The sequence below is a fragment of the Schistocerca americana genome, chromosome 7 (genome assembly GCF_021461395.2).
Source record: "Schistocerca americana isolate TAMUIC-IGC-003095 chromosome 7, iqSchAmer2.1, whole genome shotgun sequence".
NCBI lineage: Eukaryota > Metazoa > Arthropoda > Insecta > Orthoptera > Acrididae > Schistocerca > Schistocerca americana.
In genome coordinates this window covers 323,122,611-323,147,985 of record NC_060125.1, presented here as the reverse complement: position 1 = coordinate 323,147,985, position 25,375 = coordinate 323,122,611, and the positions used below count along the sequence as shown (strand labels likewise).

Sequence of the window (25,375 nt, the reverse complement as noted above, 5' to 3'; positions counted from 1 at the left end):
CTCAGTTTTTTTACGGACAGTTTGTTGTGCCCTGTCTACACCTGTCTTTGCCTGAGGCTCATCAGGTTATGACTGAAGCAATAGATCAAACCTATTTTTATATTCGCCACAAATATATCGAACGAAGTTCTAAGCCTGTTCCTCTGGTTACCTGTTCCCACTTGCCACCTCTCTTTATCCTGCTGTCTCCTTAACCTGTCCTGATGTAAATCAGACAGAAGAGTAGCAGTTTTCCCCTCCTGTCCCATTACCTTCCTATCTTTATTAGATATCTTACATCCTGGTTCACTTCCCCAATTCCCACGCCTGTACAGTCACCCCAGTGGAAAAACTACTGCATCCATCACACGTAAACCAGGAACTAACAATTCTTCGGTCAGTCAGGCACTTTTCTCTAACAGTTAAAATAATACGTTACAGAGAATAAGTCTATTTAATTACCGAAAAACAAACATGGTTAAGAAAATTAGGCTACTACTTGCTACCATATGTAAACAAAACTACTATGTGCAAAGTTTCTAGATCCAGCAAATTAAATTTACGCTGCATTTTGCAAAAAAGAATTAGAACGCTCTAAGGGCTGCTGTATCTAACTTGCTGGAAAGAAAAAAGAGCAGTTAATGAGATTCTTGAAGTTCGTTGCTCCAAAACGCAAACAAAAACACAACTGTAATCCTACTTTATGAAATTTTCGCGTTTTATGGAATAATACATAAAGAAAAGTGAAACGTTTAACGGTAAGCTTAAAAAACACACTAATACACGTATTTAACCAACTATCAGTATTAAACTAAGTGTTATTTCAGTCTAACTCACTCATCTGTACGCAGCACAAAACTCTTGCATCTCGCCTGACAGCGTGTGTGTGCATGTGGGTGATGGTGCCTATATACCAATTCGTATGAGACTTAAGTCATTTTTTTGGAAATACTATGTCTATAGAACAGTTCTCACATGTGTGTGTGTGTGTGAGTGAGTGTGTGTATGTGTGTGTGTGTGTGTGTGTGTGTGTGTGTGTGTGTGTGTGTGTGTGAATATGACGCCATTTTTATAAGATTCAAGTGAACCTTGCTTAATTTTTTTAACATAACGGCTTTTCTACTCTGTTCAAATATTTCATAACTGTATTGTGATTAGTTACCTCATTTTAATACCCACTAAAGTTCTATGCTGTGATTGGCTGCTTCATTTTAATGGCCGCTTACATGCTACACTGAGATTGGCTGGAGATAGGAGCAGAGGGCGCATGATGATGATTATGACGATAATGTCACTAATAAGTGTGATGAAATCATCGACAACCACGCTGGTATCATGTGCAAAGACGTCCAGTAATGGTATCATGTGCAAAGACGTACAGTAAACACTACACAGTCACTGTTTTTGGTCATGAGTCACCATACCATTCTGACTTAGGTTCTTGGTGCTATTGCCATAGAAACAACACATTGGTAAAACCACAACTTTACAGCCAAAATATACATGGACATATTTTGAAACAGGAAAAGAAGTAACTGGGCTTTTCTTGCTGAATCTATAATTTCGATTTTGCTAGAAGGTAGATTTGTTAGTCATTATTATTTGTAAATATGAGAAAAGTTATATTAAATCAACAATGAAAGACCATGCTAGTTCTAAAGTTGCAAGAGGATTAAATAAGACATTTCAGCAGGACACCAGATACACCACTCAATATTTTCTGAGCTTTTTAAATATGAAATATACAAAACTAAAACCACAAAGTAGATAAGAAAATAATTAACATGAGAAGAACTTTGCTAGTTTAAAAATATAATTCATGAAAACTTAAATATAGTAACTGATCAGATAAATAACAGTCACAAATCATTCCTAAAGTAAAAATTACTATGTCTGCAATATTACTCAAACAAATATGCCTATTGTTATTAAATTAATAATCACAAACAGTCATAGCAACAATGCTGTATACACAAACGTTTGGAAAATGCTATGTATCATTACATAATCAGTACTAGCTGACGGTATAATTCTGCTGGGCTCTGGAAAAATACAGTGGAGGGGTCTTTACAATAAAATAACAACCAAATTAATCATAATGCAAACATAGGCATTTGCAGGAAATCATGAATATTTTTTAGAATAGAACTCCACACAAGTTAATGACCCAAATGAATTATTGTCAGCTCAGAAAATGAGTATATGAAAGTAATAGATGATGTAAAATAATTATGAAAAGTTTCTTGTAATTACAGGACCATTTCCAGCTACTTATGATTCCTTTGTAAGCCAAAATCAGAAACCAAATGTTGTGAATACATATAATTTTCATAAGAAATGATAGCATTTACTCACCAAATTTTCAGACACACAACAGAGGATCAGAAATAGACAAATAAAACCTCCTTTCTATTTTATTACAGTTTCATGTAGCTTAAAAGAAGAGATTACTGGAAACTATCAATCAATTTAATTTCAGTAAAAGACAAGTGTCAATGTACACAATAGGTCAATGAATTATAGAATGATTTAGTTACGTGTCCCATAACCATATTCATGAAGGAGCATTTTGCTGAGAAGCATGTCATTTGAATAAATACTGACTTAGTAAGAACTGCTGAGAAAAACAAAACTTGACAAGTCAAAACACATTTAGTGACAGACATATCATTTCTGTGAGTAAATTGTCAAAGAGTTTTGTAACTTTCTATTTTTACTCCTTCCAGAGCCAGCATATTCACTTGAGGGGTTTCCATGTAGTATTGTGTTGCTGATTATTGTTATTGACACCATCCTCAAATATATTGTTTGTAACAAATGTCACCAATTAGTAAATGTTCTGTGCAATGGTGTTTAATATTCTCAACTGCTCAAGATGTAATGTGTACATGTGTGAACTCCATGCACATTACTTTTTTTTAATTAAAATGTTCTTATATCTTTCCAACATCAGATCTCATAAATAGTATCATCACCAGTTGTGACTTCTTAGAAAGACATCATCATATGATTTAAATACATTAGGCAGTATCTTGGGACAAGCATAGCTAGGGCATACTACTTCAGTAAAAATATTTTTACGGAATTCCTGTAAGTGTCCATGTAAATAGTGTCATCTACAACTCCTTTCCCTGCTTCTCTTTTATCAACATTCCAAGATTATTTACGCACTGTATGAGCTGTCAGTTTCAGACAAGGTGAATACCTCTTGTTGTTTTCGCTGTTTTTTCTTCTTGTGTTAAATTACTTTTCTGAAATACAACACTATTTCCAGGTTATTACTTATTCTGGGTACTTTGTAAACATCCCTTTTCGTTCTTAAGGCATTATGATTACTGAGTTGAACCATAGTTTCTTTGTATACTTCCAAGTATTACATCCAATACCTTTTTTGGGAAAATATTTTGAATACTGTGTGTTATCTTATTAACAATTGTCCCTTATTTTAAGCAAGAATTTTCAACAATGTAAACGTCATATCTGGCCACATTTTTATACTTATCTTGTTGTTGCTGATATGAACAGATTTTACATTTGAAAAGTGTTTTGTAGAGATTAGAATGAGTTTGTCATAAAACTGACAAATATTCTTAAATTTAACCCCTGCAGTCCATTACTGACCGGTTTATTTTTCTTGCAGGGTGAGTTTAGGATTTTATTATTGCCCAGGTCACATGTGAAACAAGATTTGATTCGAAAAGTGGTCACTGGAAATCAGAATGGCGTATTAAACCTCGGAGGATGAGGCATCCAATAGTCGAACAGTCGATCATGTTAAGAAATTTAAACGTTCTTTGAGACACTGGGTCACGTTTATAACAGCAATACTGCTGCACTGAATCATTTCTACCAGTGATACACAGTACCGTGGTAGAAAGCATGCTTCATATTCGACAACTACTAACGACTGTTTTCAAAGGCCAGAAAGCTAACATAACATGCAAAGAGTATAAAATGAAACTGAAGTCTGTAAACATTGTGAATGAGTTTATTGATATAGTACGAAATGGTTCCATACTTAATACAGCCTAATTACAAATGGTTCAAATGGCTCTGAGTACTACGGGACTTAACATCTATGGTCATCAGTCCCCTAGAACTTAGAACTACTTAAACCTAACTAACCTAAGGACAGCACACAACACCGCCTAATTACATTAAATAGGCATCTTAGTAATATTATATGCTCCAGTTTCCCTTTCTCCGTCTCTGAGAATTAAATTTTGTTGTAAGTAACCTCCTCTTCCTACAGAATGCATATATTTTTTTTAATTTTTCTTATTTTCTACCCACAAATTTTCCGACGAACTTAACAGTCCTGAAAAAATGTCGTCTGCTCCACGTGCCTTTTTTTCGACTTGTGTATTTCAGATTCTTCTCGCAGTGTCGTATCACCCATCCCATTTTCATCCACTTTCTCTCCATTTTACATAATGTTCTCTACAGCTTTCTGTTCTGTATATAGTGCCTATCTTAATTTTTGCATTTCTTTATCATTGCTTCTTCGTTGAGTGTCGATTTGCAGACTGATTTCTTGATGATCATATAGCAGTTCATAAAACGATGTCCAACGAGTTATTTATGATAAACTGTCACTTAAGAGTGCAGATAACTTACTTCATAAGTGCTCAAAAAATTTTTCGAACAGTTCCAAATTTAGGAACATGTGTGTGCTTAGATTCAAGGGGAGAAAGGAACCAAAACATAAATCTCATAAAAGTAGAAACATAATTTCCCTGTGAAATAAAAATAGAATAAAGGGAATTTTAAAATTAGAATTAAAACAGTCTTGATCGCAATAAAACGTTTATTAAAAATAGCAACCGGTTTCGATCAAATAGCGACAACCTTCAGACCATATGCACTGAAATAGATTTATAAGGAATTCTAATAATAACAGTTAATGTAAGATACCTAAAACGTTAAAATAAGTCATCTATACGATGAGTATAATCTTATATATAATTTTAATTTCATGACTATTAATGCCACTGTTCATATTTTTAATATTTGACGTGTTATTTTGTAATTTGTTTGTTTCCTTGATGCTTTTACGGCAATCTATTGATCGAGGTTGCTAACTTTTGCGTAATATACTACTCTACTCCTAAAATTACGTACGCTTCTGTCGCCAGTCATCGTGGCATTGCTGATATCTGTGTAACGTACCGCTCTATACTTAACATTATGTACGCTTGTGTCGCCGGTTGCCATGGTAGTTAATTCGCAACGTTCTTTAGCGATTTTCATGCACGTCCACTGCTTTTCTTGCCTGCATGCTTGCACAGTGCAGCGGACAGTTCACGTTGCATTTTTGACAGCTTTCTCCACCAGCCCTTGGTGGTGCACGCCACCTCCTTGGAAACCAATGCCGTCACATAGCTCTATCTATGATCTGATTACGCTCTACGAGATTTCTTCAAACACCCTTAGAGGACATTTTGTGTACTGGCAGCCGATTTCAATTGACTAGTCTCCAGAATATTCTTCTGCATTTATTTAAATGCGATTTGACAGACTGCTCTATAAATGGCATCTTTTTATGTGTTTTATTAATCTTTGTACAATTATTGTATCTGTACATTATTTGGGAAACACGTTCGGTTGGGAGAAGAGTTTGCAGGCAAGAGATCGACCTAGTGCTTCTGTGGCGCTCTCACCAGTTCTCGTGACACTTTTCAGCCCTTCTTTTTTGCTGGTCCAAGGGCACTTTGCGCGCCCCTCAGTCAGCAACGCCTTCGGAATAGCATCCCCTGCCAGCCGCACCGGCTGCGGGAACGCCATCCACGTGATCTGAGAGTGGGTAACCGTTTACCTGCCAGCGTTCGCCCCAGGATCAGCCGCAACTCTAACACAAGCTGCTGCTGTAGATGATTAAACTGTAGTAAAGCGATATTCGAAAAAAAAATCATCCCTTAGTCCTTTCATTAAACCCTCAGTCTGACTACGCACCACGCACGCATGCATCCACATTACCTCCTCCGTTCACCGACACCGCTTACCATCATGAGTATAACTTAATTTATTTTGGTAATATTTTACGTATCTTTCTTTAAATGTTATAATTAGATTTCCCACCAAATCTGTTTGATAGGTGGTCGCTATGTGACTGAAATCGGTTGTCATTTTTAATAGATACTCTATTACGATCAAGACTGATTAAATTGTAATTTTAAAATATTCCACTGCGATATCTGTTTTATTCTTCATAAAAGTTCTTTCAATTATAAAGTGAGACTTCCGAAAGTGTACATCTTTGCACGACTGTCAGCTCCAAATCTGCTGCTATGTAATATTCAGTCCCCACGTTATTCCACCTCTTGGTTTGTTACAGGCCTCCATCCTACACGTCATGTTGCCTACAGGGTGGTTGAGACGTTGCTGTTCAAGCTCCACCCGACTGTTCTGTGACTGCCCTCCTGCTCTCATCCAGTGTCTGAAGACGGTTCTTTTGACCACGCTCTGTGAATTTCAACTAACCTCAAGGTATCTCAAATTTCGTTCTAGTCAGCAGATTTCTCATAACTTTTCATTTAGTCGAGTCTGCGTATTGGAGAAAGTTATTCACAAAGTGGTTTCAGTATTATCGTGTTGAAACATGTTAAGCCACCAAAATCTTGGCTATAGGACTGGGCAATATTTTGGAGGATCCTGCCCCAATACTGCAGAGCACTGCAATAACCCTCGATAATGAGGAGAGGCATTCAACATCCTCATATGACACAGCACCAAAACATAGCTGTTCTACCACGCTGGTGAACCCGGGGGATAGCACGTCAGAGGAATAAACCCGCTTCCACACTCTAGTAAGGAATGAATGAAGCGCCAGACAAATGGTTAAATGCTGCTCTTTCGGTGAAGGGACCCGGGCGCCATTGATCAGGGTTCCACTCGAGGTGTTCTTCACGCTCCATAACTGTTCTAGGAAAAGGCGGGGGCGGCGAATTCATCATGTGGATGTAAACAGTGAAAGCAGGTGAAACAATGACTGCTAACCTCGCGTAATTTTCTCATACTGCAATCGCCTGCAAAAAGGACGAAATGAATAAAGCACTGTAACGTATTAACTACTCTGTGGAAATGAACAAAAGTGCTGGAGAATGGTGCCAGTTGTCTCCCAGTCGAGCACAGAAAGCTGGACGTCACATGGCGTGAGGTCAGCATGAAGTTAACGCCAAATGGGCCTGGCCCCGCAACACGAGGCAGTGGCAGGAAAGCGGAAAGACAGTATATGTCATTATGACACGGCCCGGGGACTACATCTGGGTGACTTCACACTGGGAAGAAATATTGGGAAACCGGAGAAAGGATGACGCGTGACGGGGTTTTATAATGCTCACAGCAATTTTTCACTTGCATAGAGAGCAAGTGGAAGCAGAGGAGGTGGTCGGCCACGGCCAACTGCAGTAGCAGATGAGCGCTACATTGTGCAACAGACGAGATGGGATACACGTCAAACAGAGGGTGCAGTACTGCAAGGTGTGCAGTCTCGTCGACTGCTCCGGGGAGGTCTGTTTGCCGGACGACTAGTATTTTGTGTTCGATGACACCCGCACGCTGGTGGCAACGTTTTGGATGGTGCCTGGCAGGGTATATAAGGGCCACGAATCCCCGTAAGTAATCACCGTGCAGAACACGGGGTTGTATACTGGTGAGAGGCAGTGTTATTAGCACTAACAGAGATTGGAAGGGCCTCATTGTGGGTCTCCATTGTAGAACGACGCAATGTCCAGGTTTGCAGGGCTCTCGTACGCGACAGTGACCCAGTTCTGGACTGCGTCGGAACGTCGTCAAGGTTTGACCACAACACTGGGGTGTCGCCGCACTGCGCAGCAAGCACAACGTAACCCCTTGACATCTGCGCTCGCCACGTACGTACGAGTAAAGCACTCTCTGCACCACTCTGTGTCGCCCTGCACCATTGGTCAAAGACTAGAAGAAGCCACATTTGGGAATTACCGTCCCATGCACAGGCCGCCATTAAAACTATAAGACAGGTGGTTGCTTTTGGAGTGGTGCCGCGACTGGGAAGTAAGAACTGCTCATGAACAGCGTCACATTTTGTTCAACGAAGTATCGTGGTTCTGCACTACCCCAGTTGACCATCGTCGCCGAGTGTGGTGGCGGCGACCGGGGAAGACGCCCCATTCTTCCAGTGCTTTGGAGACGCACAGCGTTGCTATTCCTAGCATGATGTCTTGGGGAGCCATCGGGTATGACTTCAGGTCTGAGTTGTAATGACAGTAGGAACTCTGGCACCACAACAGTACGTCACTGAATGTAACCTGTAATACGAGAGCCCTGTTGTGCCATTTTTCAACAGGACAATATTCGTCAACACGTGGCACTTGTCTCTATGAACTTTTCGCGTGATGCTGAGTTACTCCCGTGGCCACCATGATGCTCGAATCTGTCCCCGACACAAAATGTTGTGAGACCGTCCTTGGACTCATCTCTGTCTCAGATTCTGTACCCAGGATATCAAGAACCAGTTACAACAGCTGTGGGCCAGCTCGCCTCAGGAGAAGATACAATTGATTTCTGACACCCCCCCCCCCTCCCCCAACCGAATCACTGCATGCATCCTGGTGAGAGATGATGCAATGTCGTACTGGTCAGTGTGCTCATACTGCCAAGTTCTTTGTGATTTTGTAATCCCTGAAATAACATCACATATCCTCTTAACGTCGGAAGTTTCATTTCGTTTCCTTCTCCCATCTGTCGCAATGCAGTGTAATATTTTATATGAATGTTGAAAAACTAATTAGAAAATTACAGTAAAGCAGTATTCCCCTTCTTTAAAATTTGTGTGCACTGAAATTTGTCGGGGATTTAGAAATGTAAAATAAAACTTGTTGGGAGTAGATGGTCTCCTAAAGTTCCGTGGAAACAGAACAAAAGGGCTGCAGCAGATCTATTCCAACACCCTTCTGTTGCCCATATAGAAACAAATGGGCTATAAATACGTAATAATAGCCGCAGTATGAGGCGTGAGAGCATAATTTCCAATCGGACAGTATTTGAGATTGCGTGCAGAGCCCGGTGCTGCCTGCCAAAAGTACAAGGCAGGAATACTGTGCGCCCCATCCGTCTCGTGAATCAATAACACCGTAGGACAGTAGAAGAGGCCCTACAAATGCAAGGAAAATCGGTCATACTGTTACATGTGCAAAAGCCGTACCACTTCATCTTTTTGTATTCTAATAACAATTACACAGTGGTGTTATTATAATTGTGTTCTGTAGTTAGTGTCGCTTACTATCCTCTTGTCGTCGTTCTGTGACAGTCTAATTACAGCCGTGCACCCAGTAAGGGTATCACCTCGATTTTTCATTAAAATATTTTCTTGTTTTGTCCAAGTATAAGTCATTGTCGCTTGCGTACCGCGTGATATCGAAGCTTCAGCAGCGGTTCTTTGTTCCCCTGAAGCGTAAGCTGCTATCGGTCTTCCCTCTATGTAGTCGTTGTCAGTAGGCAGTAGGGAAAGTGGGTGAGGTGTCACGTGGTAACTGCTAATCGCCACCGAAAAGGATTGGTCCAAGACACAAGCACTATCTCTGGATTAATGAAATATAGCGTGCTTAAAAGCATTGTACGAAGCTTGTAAGGTTGTTGCAGGGTAAGCTGTGCTGAGAGATAACTGTTAAGAAAAAAATTCGATGCGTTGCTCCGTTTCAGAATTAACTAGCATTTAAGTCAGCCAATCAGTCCGCTGCGCGCGAAAATTCAAGCGACACGCCACAGACAGTGCCACCAATTGTGTTCGTCGTTTTGTTTCCTAAAACCGAACAAGAGAGCGATACTAAATTGCAAATGGTACAGCAGTAAGGATCAAACCCAAAGGCTGAGCGGTCTCGTGCGCTACCATCAACGTTATGGGAACAACTAACACTAATTGTATCTGGCGGGAAGATTGAATTTGTGCGCGCAACAGCCTGTTTGGCTACCTTCAATGATAATTAGATCGAATTTTTTCTGAACAGTTATTTCTCAGCACAACCTATCCTGCAACCGTGTTACAATCTTATCAGGCTGTTTCTAACCAGCCTGTATATACGAGCGACTGAATTTGTTTGCAATAGTGATTTAAAAGTAACTTTCTTGCTCACTGAACTGGTATACAAACAAAATATTTACTTTAATTCAGTTTTAAAGTCGAAAAGTATTTAGTGCAATTACATTTAAACTGAACAAAGTAACTTTCTGGCAATTAATCTATTGACAATTATCCTACATTTTCTACTTACTTCATATGTCAGTGATTTGCCCGACGTGATCTCGGCATAGTGTGTTTCGGCGTTCCACTACCATTTTCAGAGCAATTTAATAGTTTCCATCAAATTATACAGTGGATACCTGTACCGGTAAGCGTTATCGTGTAGCGACGCACTTTATATTATCTTTTACGTGTTATTATACTCACGGGTAATTACTAGGCTATTCAGAAATTTTACGAGAAGTGTGTCTCTCTAAATATAGTAATTTAATGAATAGAACTTTCGCTCTGTACATGCAACAAGTTCACGTAATAGGAAGAGCACGTGTTTGCTTTAGTTTCTAAAATCACTATGTTGTTGTTGTGGTCTTCACTCCCGAGACTGGCTTGATGCAGCCCTCCATGCTACTCTATCCTGTGCAAGCTGCTTCATCTCCCAGTATCTACTGCAACCTACATCCTTCTGAATCTGCTTAGTGTATTCATCTCTTGGTCTCCCTCTACGATTTTTACCCTCCACGCTACCCTCCAATACTAAATTAGTGATCCCTTGATGCCTCATAACATGTCCTACCAACCGATCCCTTCTTCTAGTCAAGTTGTGCCACAAACTCCTCTTCTCTCCAATTCTATTCAATACCTCCTCATCAGTTATATGATCTACCCATCTAATCTTCAGCATTCTTCTGTAGTACCACATTTCGAAAGCTTCTATTCTCTTCTTGTCTGAACTATTTATCGTCCATGTTTCACTTCCATACAAGGCTACACTCCATACAAATAATTTCAGAAACGAGTTCCTGGCACTTAAATCTATAGTCGATGTTAACAAATTTCTCTTCTTCAGAAACGATTTCCTTGCCATTGCGAGTCTGCATTTTATATCCTCTCTACTTCGCCTTTTTCATACATTTTGCTCACCAGATGGCAGAGTTTTGTCAGGACTGGCTGTCCCAAGGCTGTCAGTAGTTCTAATGGAACGTTGTCTACTGCTAGGGACTTGTTTCGACTCAGGTCTGTCAAACTCTTCACGCAAATATCACTATCAGAATAATTAATTAGTTGCGCAATGTCGCTGACCACAGTGTACCGCAGACCGCACCGTGTTTTGTAATTATTTGTTTCGGGCCATAATTGAGCACATCTGCCTATTCAGACTCGTAGTGATTTGCAATACACATCGAAATTACGGCGCATTTTTCCTTTTAATAAGAGAGTAGACTGTCATTTTCGTCAGTAGATTGATGTACATTTCCAAATCTCGTTTCGGTTGTGTATTACGAACCGATTGCCTTATTTTGGAACTGTTCGGTTTACCATCACACAGTCATTGTGATTAACCGATCGGACTGTCAAGGGTGTTGCACGGATAGGGCTGAGTACATTCTCGGTCGCCATGGCTCTCGCAGTCTCCAAATAAGGCACCTACAAAGCGCAATTTGTAGTTATTGGTCATCAGATCTGTAGCGTTATAGAGGCTGAATGTTCGAATGACGTCGCTGTGGTGTACGCCAAATCGGTGTCAAATTCATATGATGGCAACCCGAGGTAAAGTTATGACTGAAGAGGTTGGGAGAAGAAAGTGCTAGCTGCAAGAACCTATTTTGAGACACTACACGCTTTTAAGTTAAATTAAATGTCTTTCTATTGCAGTGGCCACAAAATGTGGCCCGCTGGTCGCATGCGGCCCGAATCAAGTATTCGTGCGGCCTGAGGTTCTCGGCCGTGTTTCATAATAATACGCATCTAGTAACTAAAAGCCGAATCAAAAAACTTCAGCTAATGTTAAGAGCTTCTTAAGAGTGTAGTTTTCATGCTCACAGTTAGTAGAAAATGAAAATAATTACTGAGATAATAGTATCGTAAAATATGCTTAATTTTAATTGACGTTGGTGAATTCGGCCGCGATATTAGTAATGTTGGTACCACATGTCAAGGACAGAAGGGTACGTAGCGCGTTCACTGTGAGGTTAGAGGATATGAGAAGGGTTGTTTTGTTGTTTATCCTCCACTGCTGGCAACCCATAGCTATGTGTGCCTCATACCAATCAGCTTCTATGAAATAATTTCAAACGGAAGTGATATCGCATCATGAATCCGCATTATAGAGACGGTCATTTCCAAATGCGGTACATATTTTTGTATCATGGAATAATAAATTAAACTAACGCTGTTGTAATACAACGCAGTGAGTAGAAGAGAAACGACATTCAAAATATTTAGTAAATATTAGTGATCGTGTTATATATCGTATAATGCATTTAAATGAAAGTGCAATTACTGCCCACGCAATACAACAACTCCTCACCATGCAATTAAAGCGTCACAATTTAGGGATCTTCGAGGGTGGCAGCATTTTGAAAAAGAGAACAGTCGACACGAAGTGTTCCGAATGGTGCCGACTTCTGACGATCACTAACTTGGCGCAAGCAGCCAGCTAATCAGGCCGTTACTATAACTGGTCTATTAATGGTTCACAACATACTAATTTGTGTACTTTACCAGTCAATAATAAATGCAACCCAACAATGTCAGTGTTGGCTCTTGAACAAAACAGTTTGCAACCACTGTTTGAGTTATATAGGGAACTACTTGTAATCAGGATATGGTTCATTGGAAATCACAACAGATAAAGTGATGATACTAAACCTTTCTCAATTGAGGGACCCCTTCAATTTATAGACTGTCCAAGCTTGAAATGACACTTCGAGGCATCATGGTCGGCTGATGAGAAACCATATTTACCTACGCTGCCCAGGTATCTACGCTTAGTTGATTTACTATGGTCAAAAGAATACTGAGAAAGAGGTTTATGATTTTAAAAAAATACTCATGCGAATTTTGATGCTATTTGAAACTTAATAGCACATTTGTCATTAGATTTCGAAGTTAATTTGGATCGCTTAATTAACTGTTATGTTATTAGGTAGGAACCATATACGTAATTACACCTTTAGAAAAGGTGAACTCTGCAGTGTGATTTTCAACAACTGCATGTCGAAGCCTTCGCTAGCAGTTCGCCCATCCAGTGGCAGGAACATGTATCGTCGACTCATTCGTTGCAATTAGCACTATTCGTTTACAAACAACTGTCTACCAAAAAACACCAAATACAGTGTATTTTACAATGTTAAAAACCTGTAACAACTCTGTTTGTCATACTGTCAGTTTGCTATGCTATTGTTCAACATAACTACACCTAATTACTTCGTAATTACTGTAACTCACAATACGAAAACAAACTGAGAATGTAAACAAAGCCTTTATTTAGGCCACTGGACCAAATATTGAAATTCCTTATACACAAAAAATAATTTATTCATATTTGAAGCAGGATACGTGTTAGGAATACCTTGGACAATGTAGGTTCAGTGCAATTAACAAAAATTTAATGAGCATTATTTATTTTAACCATTTCACTAATTTTTCCAAGAAAACGACAGACACGTATTTGACCTTGTACCCTATTTCGCGTGTTTCAATTGTTACCACCGAATTATAGCATTCTCTGTAATTTTAAACAACCTCTGTGATATATGTGACTGTAGGCTTTCCTGGCGTAAACTGTTGATGAAGGTTTCTCGGGTCTCCAGCGGGTGGTGGCGTTGATATCTCGCGGCGTTTCGGGAAGTGTCATACTACCCATCTTCCGGCAAAGATGGGCAGTAAGACACTTCCCGAAACGTCGCGAGATATCAACGCTACCACCGGATGGAGCCCCGAGAAACCTTCATCAACTTCTATGATTATAATTAACGAAATTACTGTACGGAACAATGTTCAGATTGTCAGCCAATGTATACAGCGTGAACATTCATAAAACCGACAAACTGCAGGGACGGCTTCCTGACTGGAAATGGAGGACAAATGGTCCTATCAACAAGTGTCCGGAAACGCATCGGTGCCACGATAGCTGGCGTTGACAAATGAATGTTCCTCTGGCCGCGTGCCGTGTGTTCCTCGTGTGTTGTGGGTTGTGTGAGCGACGCAGCGTACTATACGCATGAGGATGGTCCGGTACAAGCAAAGATGGTGTTTGAGTACGGGCAAGCAGATAGAAACAGCGGACAGGCAGCATGGCTGTACCAAAACAAGTATCCTCACAGACACCAACCACATAAAACAACATTTCAAGCTCTTTTTTGGGCGTCCGTGTGATCACGAGTCCTTTCAGACAGATGAACGTACAGGGAGGCGGCGGACTGTGCGTACACCAGATTTGCAGGGCCGGGTTCTGCAGGGTATTGAGACGACCCGTAGTAAAAGCTCCAAGCAAGTGGCTTGCCAATATGATGTAAGAAAAACTACGATTTTTTTTTCTTTATTGGGTTTCGATTCTCGTCGGAGGGGGCAGCTGGCAGCAGCTTAGTATGCCGCTCTTCAGCCTACAGAAGTTTTAAAAAATAATAGGAAGATAATAAACGATAAAAACAGACGATAAAAACGGTGACTTTTTGAATTGTAAAATGGCTGAAATTAGTGAGAGTTAAAATATAAAAACAAGGAGTTGGTGATGCTAATTAAGACACACAGTAAGCACACAGGTACAGTAGTAGACAGACAATTAAAAAAAACATGGCAATAGTCTGGTTTCTGTTCGTAAGGAATAAAAAAACCACACCTAGCGACAGTATGGATTGTGTTAGCAACACTTCAAAAAAGACGCAAAACACTGAGCACTCACTTACACGCTGCGCTAAAGAGTAGACACGGAGATGACACACCACAGCCTAAGGCAGATGGGGGGGTGGGGGGGGAGGTGGGGGGGGGGTGGGGGGGGTGGGGGGGAAAGACCCGGACAGATGAAGGGAAAAAAGTGGGGAGGAGAATGTACGATTATATGTACAACTGCTACTATCCTTATCACTTGCTACGAGTGCAAGGGTTATCAACAGCGGATTTCGCTGTACGGGTAGGATTTTGTCGAGGGTTTTTATATCAGACCATCACAATCATGGGATTTGTGTCATTGTTTCTCTTTACCGACAGAGCAACCTTTACCATAACAGCATCATCAATGTACATAATCGTCTGTAAGCTTCAGACACGGCACGTGGTCAGAGGAACTTTCATTCCTCAGCGCCATCAACTGTGGCAACGATGTACTTCCGGACACATGTTCGTAGGATCTCTTTTCCTCTATTACCAATCAGGACTCCGTTCCTGCAGTTTGTCGGTTTTATTAATTTCACCCAGTACAAAACCCAGCGCCAGTACAGCGTGAGATTTTGACCTCCACCGTGTGACGTAATATCGAGACAAGAAATAAACAAACGAAACGTCCAGGCAGATCAAAACTGTATGCCGGACCGAGACTGGAACTGGGGACCTTTGCCTTTCGCGGGCGAAGCACGACTCACGCCCGCTCCTCACAGCTTCATTTCTGCCAGTATCTCGTCTCCTACCTTCCAAACTTGCTTTGAGGACGGGGCGTGAGTCGTGCTTGGGTAGCTCAGATGGTAGAGCACTTGCCCACGAAAGGCAAAGGTCCCGAGTTCGAGCATCGGTCATGCACACAGTTTTAATCTGCCAGGAAGTTTCATATCAGCGCACACTCCGCTGCAGAGTGAAAATCTCAGTCTGAAGAAATAAACAACATTCAGAATTCTAAATCTGAGTACATCTAAATCACTTCCTGACTTTTCACCTTATTAGACCACCATGGTGTTCTCTGGCCAATCATCGCTTAAAAAATTTACAGGAAGAATCGACTGTAGCGGAGCAACGAAAAGAACTTACGTTCATGCCAACCTGTTTTTATTATTATTAACAGTCTGAATTACGCCCGTCCATCTTCAAGAACTTTTATTTCAGGTAACTTCTTCAATATTAATATTCTTAAGGATTTTCACTTTGATTTATTTTTTAGTTTTTCGACAATTAGTATCCCCAACAAGGCGGTTGCACCGCATATTGCAAAATTGTTTCTGAGCAGTTACCATCAAAATTTCTATATGTAACACTGTTCCGATTATCAGCGAATGAATGTAAGACTCGCGTTCAAGGCTTCGTGAATAAACCCAAGCATGAGCCGCAGTTTTCTAGGCGGCTGAGAAATGGAGAACACCGCTCAGTAGGAACCGCTCAGTAGGACTACCGGACGTAAGTACCTGCGTGTTCCGCGTGTAGCCGTAGCCCATGAAGCGCTCGTCGTGCGGGGGCGCCGTGGCGGGCGCCACGTAGAAGGGCTCGTACAGGAACTCGAAGTTGGTGACGTTGTGGCTGACGTGCACCTCCTGGGGCTCCCCCACGCCGCCGCTCTCCTGCCACCTGTTGGCGAGAGCAGGCGAGGTCAGCACGCGTTCTGGGCCCCGCACTGCCGTGCTGGGAACATCAGGCAGCAACGAGAAAGAAATAGCGTGTGAGTAGCTCACAGGAACGCGATTAAAATTCACCGTAAAAGGCTACTGCAGACGGGGTGCTAAGGCGCAGAAGGGAGACGCGTGCCACCAGACGCAAGACAGATCTGCGGGAATAGCGGCAAGTACGCGTCTGGAAGGGAAAAGAAAATGTTGAGGATCTCGTAGATGACAGTGTTTGGCTTTATGAAAGGTAAAGACATCAGAGAGGCAGTTCTGACGTTGCAGCTGATAATGGAAGCAAGACTGAAGATAAATCAAGACAACGTCCCTAACATTTATCGACCCGAAGAAAGCGTTCGACAATGTAAAATGGCGCAACATGTTCGAAAATTGAGAAAACTAGGAGTAAACTATAGGGAAAGACGGGTACTACATAAAATTTTAAAGAACCAAGAGGGAACAATGATAGAGAGCTGTAGATAATTTCATGCGGATTTCTGTAGTATTTGGATATAATGACCGCGTAAGCTCCTTCGTACTGTTTGAAATTAGAAGCGCGCAATGTCATTAGAGATGCTTTGTCGCATGCAGGCTTGCTTGGGCCATCTCTTCCTTGCAAGGTGCGCAGGAGATGATGCGCACTGTTAATCGTGAGAGGAGGAGACACAGTAGTTGCCAGTGGTGAGTCATGAGTTGTAGTACGGTATAGGCCCAGTGATACGGTTGCAGCTAAATTCTGAAGAAGTGGAACATATCAATTATTTGTGTTGTGTACATAGTTACGCGTAGTCAGCGCATAGACAACTTTCCCACTAGAGCGCGTCCCGCTAAGTACAGCAGCACAGGCGCAGCGCTCGTCCGTCTCCGCACTACGAGATGACGCTGTCTAAGAGACGGACCAAATTCTGCTTGCGCCGATCCACGTATTAATATATAACGCAGCCAATGAGATTGCTGCTAGCGTAGAACTTTTTCTCCTCGCGGATCACACTCGCACAGTGATACCTGAACGCACGAGGTATTATAACGAGTGTACAGACCTCCGATTAGTCAGTCTGCATTAGTCTGCATTTGTCTCTACCAGTCCGCATTAGTCTGTACCAGTCTATACTCAAGTTTCAGTCTGCACCTAAGAAGATTATCATATTCCTGTACATAGCCAAGAAGATAAATGTATAGACACTTTGTCAAGTATCAGAGATATGTGAGAATAAGATAAACGTACCAAGACCAAAGGAACTTCAAATTTTCAATTGTAAATAGCATCCAGAATCAAGTTACGTAATGTTTATGCTTGTTTTTATTTTAATAAATGTGTGTGAAAATTAATCAAGTTCTGTTTAAAATTGGTCACCGTCAATCTGCTACTCTAAGCGTGCAAGTGGCATTTCTATCATCTGACCTAATGGCAGAAGATAGACACGCCACGATAAGACCATGAGACATATATCTGACACTCGCCTACTTCGTTAGAGTGACAAGTCAAATAATCTGACGGTGTGTGTACCGAAGCTCTTACAGTACGCACACCACAATTTGAGACAAGGAGAGAGACTGAAGCGTTTTGGGAAGTATATTTTATTATGATTATTTTGATGAGCAATAGAAGAGGATTTAATTTAAGATTGAATTTCACACATTATGCATCATGCCATTTATTTTTAGAGATTTTACCAGGAGAATAAAATTAAACAAAATTGGATATGAAACAAATGATGAACATATAAAAACAATGGTTTCACAGGCACGAGAACAAGCGCTATATTTCTTACAGGGAGACAGTGCTATACAGTGGAATTTACACGCAAAGGTAAATGAGGTTGGACGCTTGTGCAGTTCAGGTAACATTTCATTGAAGGAGTTGTTAAAATGTTGGTACAATTCGCTATTTTCAGCGAGGACTGCTGAGTCGAATTATGGCAAAGGTAGCATTTCTGAGCAAAGTCACGAAACGTTTAAGGTACTTTTATATTGATTTGTAAATGAATGATGACGCATTGGAGGAATTTTCATACATTTATATCGATTTGAAGATGAATGATGACGTATTAGAGGAATTTTCGTTCACTTATGTTGATCTGAAGATTAATCATGACTTATTGGAGGCTTTTAGCAGTGGATATGACATGATGTTATGGAGATTTTACTATAATACAGCTAAGTGGCTTTCTGTGATATACACTACTGGCCATTAAAATTGCTACACCATGAAGATGACGTGCTACAGACGCGAAATTTAACCGACAGGAAGAAGATGCTGTGACATGCAAATGATTAGCTTTTCAGAGCATTCACACAAGGTTGGCGCTGCTGGCGACACCTACGACGTGCTGACATGAGGAAAGTTTCCAACCGATTTCTAATACACAAACCGCAGTTGACCGGCGTTGCCTGGTGAAACGTTATTGTGATGCCTCGTGTCAGGATGAGAAATGCGTACCATCACGTTTACGACTTTGATAAAGGTCGGATTGTAGCCTATCCCAATTCCAGCTCATCCTATCGCGACATTGCTGCTCGAGTTGGTCGACATCCAATGGCTGGTAGCAGAATATGGAATCGATAGGTTTAGGAGGGTAATACGGAACGCCGTGCTGGATCCCAACGGCCTCGTATCACTAGCAGTCGAGATGACAGGCATCTTATCCGCATGGCTGTAACGGATCGTGCAGCCACGTCTCAATCCCAGAGTCAACAGATGGGGACGTTTGCAAGACAACAACCATCTGCACGAACAGGTCGACGATGTTTGCAGCAGCATGGACTATCAGCTCGGAGACCATGGCAGCGGTCACCCTTGATGCTGCATCACAGACAGGAGCGCCTGCGATGGTGTACTCAATGACAAACCTGGGTGCGCGAGTGGCAAAACGTCATTTTTTCGGATGAATTCAGGTTCTGTTTACAGCATCATGATGGTCGCATCCGTGTTTGGCGACATCGCGGTGAACGCACATTGGAAGCGTGTATTTGTCATCGCCATACTGGCGTATCACCCGGCGTGATTGTACGGGATGCCATTGGTTACGCGTCTCGGTCACCTGTTGTGCGCATTGACGGCACTTTAAACAGTGGACGTTACATTTCAGATGTGTTATGACCCGTGGCTCTACCCTTCATTCGATCCCTGCGAAACCCTACATTTCAGCAGGGTAATGCACGACCGCATGTTGCAGGTCCTGTACGGGCCTTTCTGGATACAGAAAATGTTCGACTGCTGCCCTGGCCAGCACATTCTCTAGATCTCTCACCAACTGAAAACGTCTGGTCAAGAATGGCCGAGCAACTGGCTCGTCACAATACGCCAGTCACTACTCTTGATGAAATGTGGTATCGTGTTGAAGCTGCATGGGCAGCTGAACCTGTACACACCATGCAAGTTCTGTTATTACGGGCAGAGGTGGTTGTTCTGGGTACTGATTTCTCAGGATCTATGCACCCAAATTGCGTGAAAAGGTAATCACATGTCAGTTCTAGTATTATATATTTGTCCAATGAATACCCGTTTATCATCTGCATGTCTCCTTGGTGTGGCAATTTTAACGGCCAGTAGTGTATTTTCAAGCAATGTATTGATGGGGTATTGGAAGATGTCAATATGGTTAGATAACTTGTGATTTACTTACCATGCAAACTTTGTAGTTTTTCAGATGTAGTAATCTTTTTGACTGAGAAAGAGATTTTGTATGCATTTAGAAAGGAAGTTTTTGATAAGGTTGTGGAGACGATGCTACATTTGATTTGTCACGATGTTCCAAACGATTTTTTTGCCTGTAAGTAACTGTTTGTTCATTCTGGCTATGAGAGATTCCATCTGTGTCCATGTTCCTAATTTTACAGTTGTTTTTCTCAACAACTCAACACTACTTTTTTTCACATGATTTCTGTTTATTCCATGATCTTTAGCACTAATCTTTGTACACCGATTCTTTATTGTTTCCTCTCTACCTGACGTATATTTGGAGCACATTAAGCAGATACCTCTTACATGAGATTTCTTAATCAGTACTTTCGTACATTAGATACCCTTGTACCACACATTTTACTTGTGTATGTTTGACATACGGACGTAATAACATATTTCTTTCAGCAGGAACAAACAGCATGCTGTTCACAACAAAATGAACTCTTTTTCTCTTTGTCGTGTACCGTCATTACCAGTAGTTAGACGAACTTGCAAAATTTTGCAGAAAGTAGCATTTCTTAAATACAGTTATTGTAGATGTGTTTCACAGTATGTAAGATAGTTTTAAGCAGAAAAAACATTAATTCATGATTGTATAAGGCAGATGCATTCTTTTGTAACTGAGATTCGTCGCATGGTTTTTCACTCATGATGTCATTGTATTGCAATGCTTATTTACTGAAATTATTTTGTTTTACTGATAAGGAATGAACTTACATTTTTATTGCGTATTGCATATGGGGTTATGTCATTTATTTAGCATTAGGATTTGTAAAATTCTTACTAAGCACTATTGACTGATTCTTTAACTTTTATGATTGTCCACGTATGTAATATGTTACAACGTTTATCTCTATGCAATTCTATGATTTCGCATATGATTAAGATTTATGCTTGGACACCTGCATTGTGGTAGGACTAAGCAAAAAAAATGTACGATTTCACAACAGCCTAGTCTGTGGTTGAACCGAAAAAATACTTTTGTGTCAAATATGGACCTTCACGCTCAGCAGCGTGGTTGTGAGATATCTTTGGCTTTGAGTTGTCAGAGTTTCTCCTCTGAGTCGACTCCTAGCCTACTGACACATGAACTAATCTGCTTGTGTTACGGTTGTAGATGTCAGTGGAATCAATTTATGTCTTACACTGAGTCCTCGACAACGAGCACTTCGAAAAACGTGGTGCTGCAGTGTGTGCAGTCATGTTATTTTCGAAATCTATTGCATATATTTTACCGACGACAGTATTCTTTACTTAAGACACTACAAAAACTACTGCAGTGCGAATCTAACATTTGTGACGAAACTAAGCTTTTAGCAAGAAATTCACAGACTATGTGCAATGTGTTTTTCTCGCAGCATCTAATGTTATGAAAACAGACTAGATAGAACATATGTCAAGAAAAGCTAAAAGACTAACTCTGAAATTTCTATGTCATAAAGACTCATGGACACCTACTCTTGCGACTATGTTAGTACGCCTGTGCACAACGATTTATTCCTTTTGCAATCACTATTGTTCCTGTATTATTTAGACTTGTGTACTTTTTTATCGTGCTTGTAGTACTTAGTCACAAAATTTTACTTCGTTAACGAATTTCGCAGATTAACCTTTGTCAATTACAAATCTCACTCCGCAAAATTCTGGCCGGTGAGGCCGAGGGGTAGTGATAGGAGGCTGCAAATTATTTCATGGCAATTTCTCTACTGTTTGGATGTCAAAATCGCGTAAGCGCCATTGTACTGTTTAAAATTATGTGCGGGCAGTGTCATCAGAGATGCTGCGTCCCCTGCAGACTTGCCTGGACCATCTCTGCTTTACAAGATATGCGAAAAATGATGCGCACTGTTGATCGTTGCATGAGGAGACGCAGTAGTCGGTATTGGTGTGTCATGAGTAATGGTACGGCACAGGCTGAGTGGTTCGGTTGCAGTTACACTCTGAGGATGTGGAAAACTTTGATTTACTGATTAATTATCTGAGATGAGAAAAGAGAGTGAAGCATTTCGAGAAGAATATTTTATTATGATTATTTTGATGAACAATATAAAACGATTTAATTCAAGGCAATTTATTTCAGATTTTGTACTTTATTGTGGCAGCTTGTAGTTACGCATTCTTGGTACAGAGACTTGAGTATAGGGATTCTTGGTTCAGAGACTTGAGTATAGAGAAAGATAAAGAGCCCTGCATAATTTCCAATTTGAATTTGGGGGTAGGAAAAACTGTTCAATATTTTATGTCATTTTTACGTGTTGCTTTTTGAAAAGATCTTATTTTATGTTAAATACTGTTCATGTCCGTGCCCTTTAGAACTGTAATTTTTTTGTTTATTAATGATTGTAAAGCAAAGAGAAAGATAAATTTTCATTACAGAACTTTTCTAATCAGAAAACGAATTACATTTGATTTTATAATTTATCCCAACTAATTATCCACATCCAAAGTTCATGGCAAAATATGAGTTATCACTTTTACTTATTCAGGTTTGTTATGAACCAAGTGTGCTTTGCCTTTTTTAAATAAAGAGATCGCATTGCACCAGGCGCATCTCAGTGAGTTAGTAGTAGCTCAGAAAATGCGACGCGCTTTCAAGTCAAGAGCAGCGTCAAGGTGTTTTCATTGTACAATAGGTAGCCAACATTAAATAATTAAAAAAAGGAAACATTGAGTTTTCTAGGGCAGATTTGTCAGTTAACAGTTTCTTGATTCACTGTCTTGAATTCAGATAGTATTCTTGTGATTACGAATGTTTAAACAGACAGCGAACCAGATAGCACTTTCAAGTTACTTTCTCGTTGTCAGATTTTGCAAAAGACTCTCGCGATCGAATTCTTACGTTCAAAGTTTATTAACTCTTATGAAGTGTCCGGATCAGTAGTATGTGTACAATGAATATGTAGTTCTCTACCAATACTTCTTAATCTGTAAATCGAAGAATCAATGACGGAAATTAAATTTAAGTTTACAATGGATAAGTAGTCTATTACCACTAGTGCTCAATCTGTAAATCGAAGAATCAATGACGGAAATAAAAGGTATGTTCAAGAACGTCACTAAAATTCAAGTTGACAGGTTAGTAACGATTCGGTTGGCTGATGACATTGTTGTTCAAAAATTCAGAGTGAAAGGCTAGTAATGATATAATTCGCTGATGACAATTATCCTCTGCGAAGATGGAGAAGAATTACAAGATATGCTGAATGGAATGAACAGTTTGATGAGTTACACAACACATATTGAGAGTAGACAGAAGAAAGACGAATGTGGTAATATATAGCAGAAATGAGAATCGCGAGACACTTAACATCAAGCCGGCCGAAGTGGCCGTGCGGCTAAAGGCGCTGCAGTCTGGAACCGCAAGACCGCTACGGTCGCAGGTTCGAATCCTGCCTCGGGCATGGATGTTTGTGATGTCCTTAGGTTAGTTAGGTTTAACTAGTTCTAAGTTCTAGGGGACTAATGACCTCAGCAGTTGAGTCCCATAGTGCTCAGAGCCATTTGAACCATTTGAACTTAACATCAAAATTCGTGGTCACGAAGTAGATGAATTTAAGGAATTCCACTATCTTCGGTAAAAAGCAGGCTATTAACGGCAAAGTAAGCTTTCCTAATCAAAAGATGTCTATCAGTGTCACACATGTGCCTTAATTTGAGGAAGAAATTTATGACAAAGTACATTCGAAGCACAGCATCGTATGGCAGTGAATGATGGACTGTGAGAAAACGGAAGGAAACAGCATCAAAGCATTGATTTTGAAAATTAAGAGTACTGATAAAGTAAGGAATGAGGAGGTTCTCCACAGAATGACGAAAAAAACAAGTATGGAAAACATTGAAAAGAAAAAGGAACAGGGTGATGGCACATATGTTAAGACATAAGATATCCGCGGTACTAGTTTGAGCTGTAGAAGGTAAAAGCTGTAGAGGAGGACAGATCAGACAGCGGAATACACCCAACAAATAATTGAGGACTTAGGTTGAAAGTGCTACTCTGAGATGAAGATGTTGGCACACAAGAGGTATTCGTGGCGGGCCGCATGAAACCAGTCGTCAGAAGACCTTTGCCTAAAAAAAAAAAAAATGCAGATATATATATATATATATATATATATATATATATATATATATATATATATACAACCAATTTAAATATATTACGCTATTGAGACATGGTTGTGTGTAAGTGTGTAATTGAATATGCTTTTCAACTTGTAACATATCATGTATTGGAAGCTGGTTGAGTTGATCATATCAGTTGGGAAAACTACAAAGAAGAAGAAGACTAGCGCCAAGGCAAACTTGCAGTTTCGATAAGTAAGTTACAGCTTACCCACGTTTCTATCTTCTGCCATGTTGGAGATATAGTCGGCTGAAATCGGATGAATATTTTCGAAACATCCTGGGTGATTGCACCAGGAAAAAAATTAATCACCCCGCAGGAGACATCACATCAGTACTACGTAACACCGCTTCTGTACTTGATAATGCCTCAGTTCAGTGAGGAAGAGAATGCGCAAGTTGCTTTGGGTACGCCATATTCAGCTGAGGACACTGATTGTCGATTAGACCCGATAGAGCAACCAAATTGCAAGGACGTTGATTGCTACTTTTCACCCGTTCTTCAGGTAGTCCCAATCACTTTTGTAGAACTAAGATCGCGTGACTTAGCTGGCAAGTCGAGATGCAATATGGTGCCTGAGTTCTCTGAACACAAATGTTGTCATCTCGGAAGGCACGAATGCCCACGGCATACATATCGTGAGCATGAACAATTAGTCACGGAGAATGTTGAAATAAACATCATGGTTCATGCACGCGGGAATCTGAATAAGTGTGCCCAAGTATGGTATGAAACCGGCCTCAACTATACGCGCCACACTCGGCGGGTTAAACGTCTTACTTGGCCATCGGTGAACTCGACGCCTTTTGTTATTTAAAATGTGAAAAATATGAGTTGAGTCAGACCACAGTAATCGCCTCCCGGACACTGTTATCCTGTCTCCATGTCGATTGTCCCGTTGGGAACATGTTGTTGTGGCCAATGGCCTTTCCGAGGTACCTGAGTTCAAAATTAGGGATGAGCGATGATGGTAAATAATTGATGATGCTTCGATTATATCATCAACGTATAAACATCGATGATCAATAATAATCGACCACAGAACATCAATGTTTTTAGCGTGAAAGGTA

The 25,375-nt window shown here is 40.6% G+C and overlaps 1 protein-coding gene across 1 annotated transcript in view; it reads right to left on the bottom strand.

Annotated features, from left to right (window-relative positions):
* LOC124622913 (beta-1,4-glucuronyltransferase 1) overlaps positions 1–25,375 on the bottom strand; it is a 102,026-nt gene that overhangs the window by 26,714 nt on the left and 49,937 nt on the right. The window contains exon 5 of the mRNA XM_047148702.1: positions 16,306–16,465. Within this exon, the coding sequence (XP_047004658.1) occupies positions 16,306–16,465 (160 nt within the window). The remainder of the gene's footprint in view (positions 1–16,305; positions 16,466–25,375) is intronic.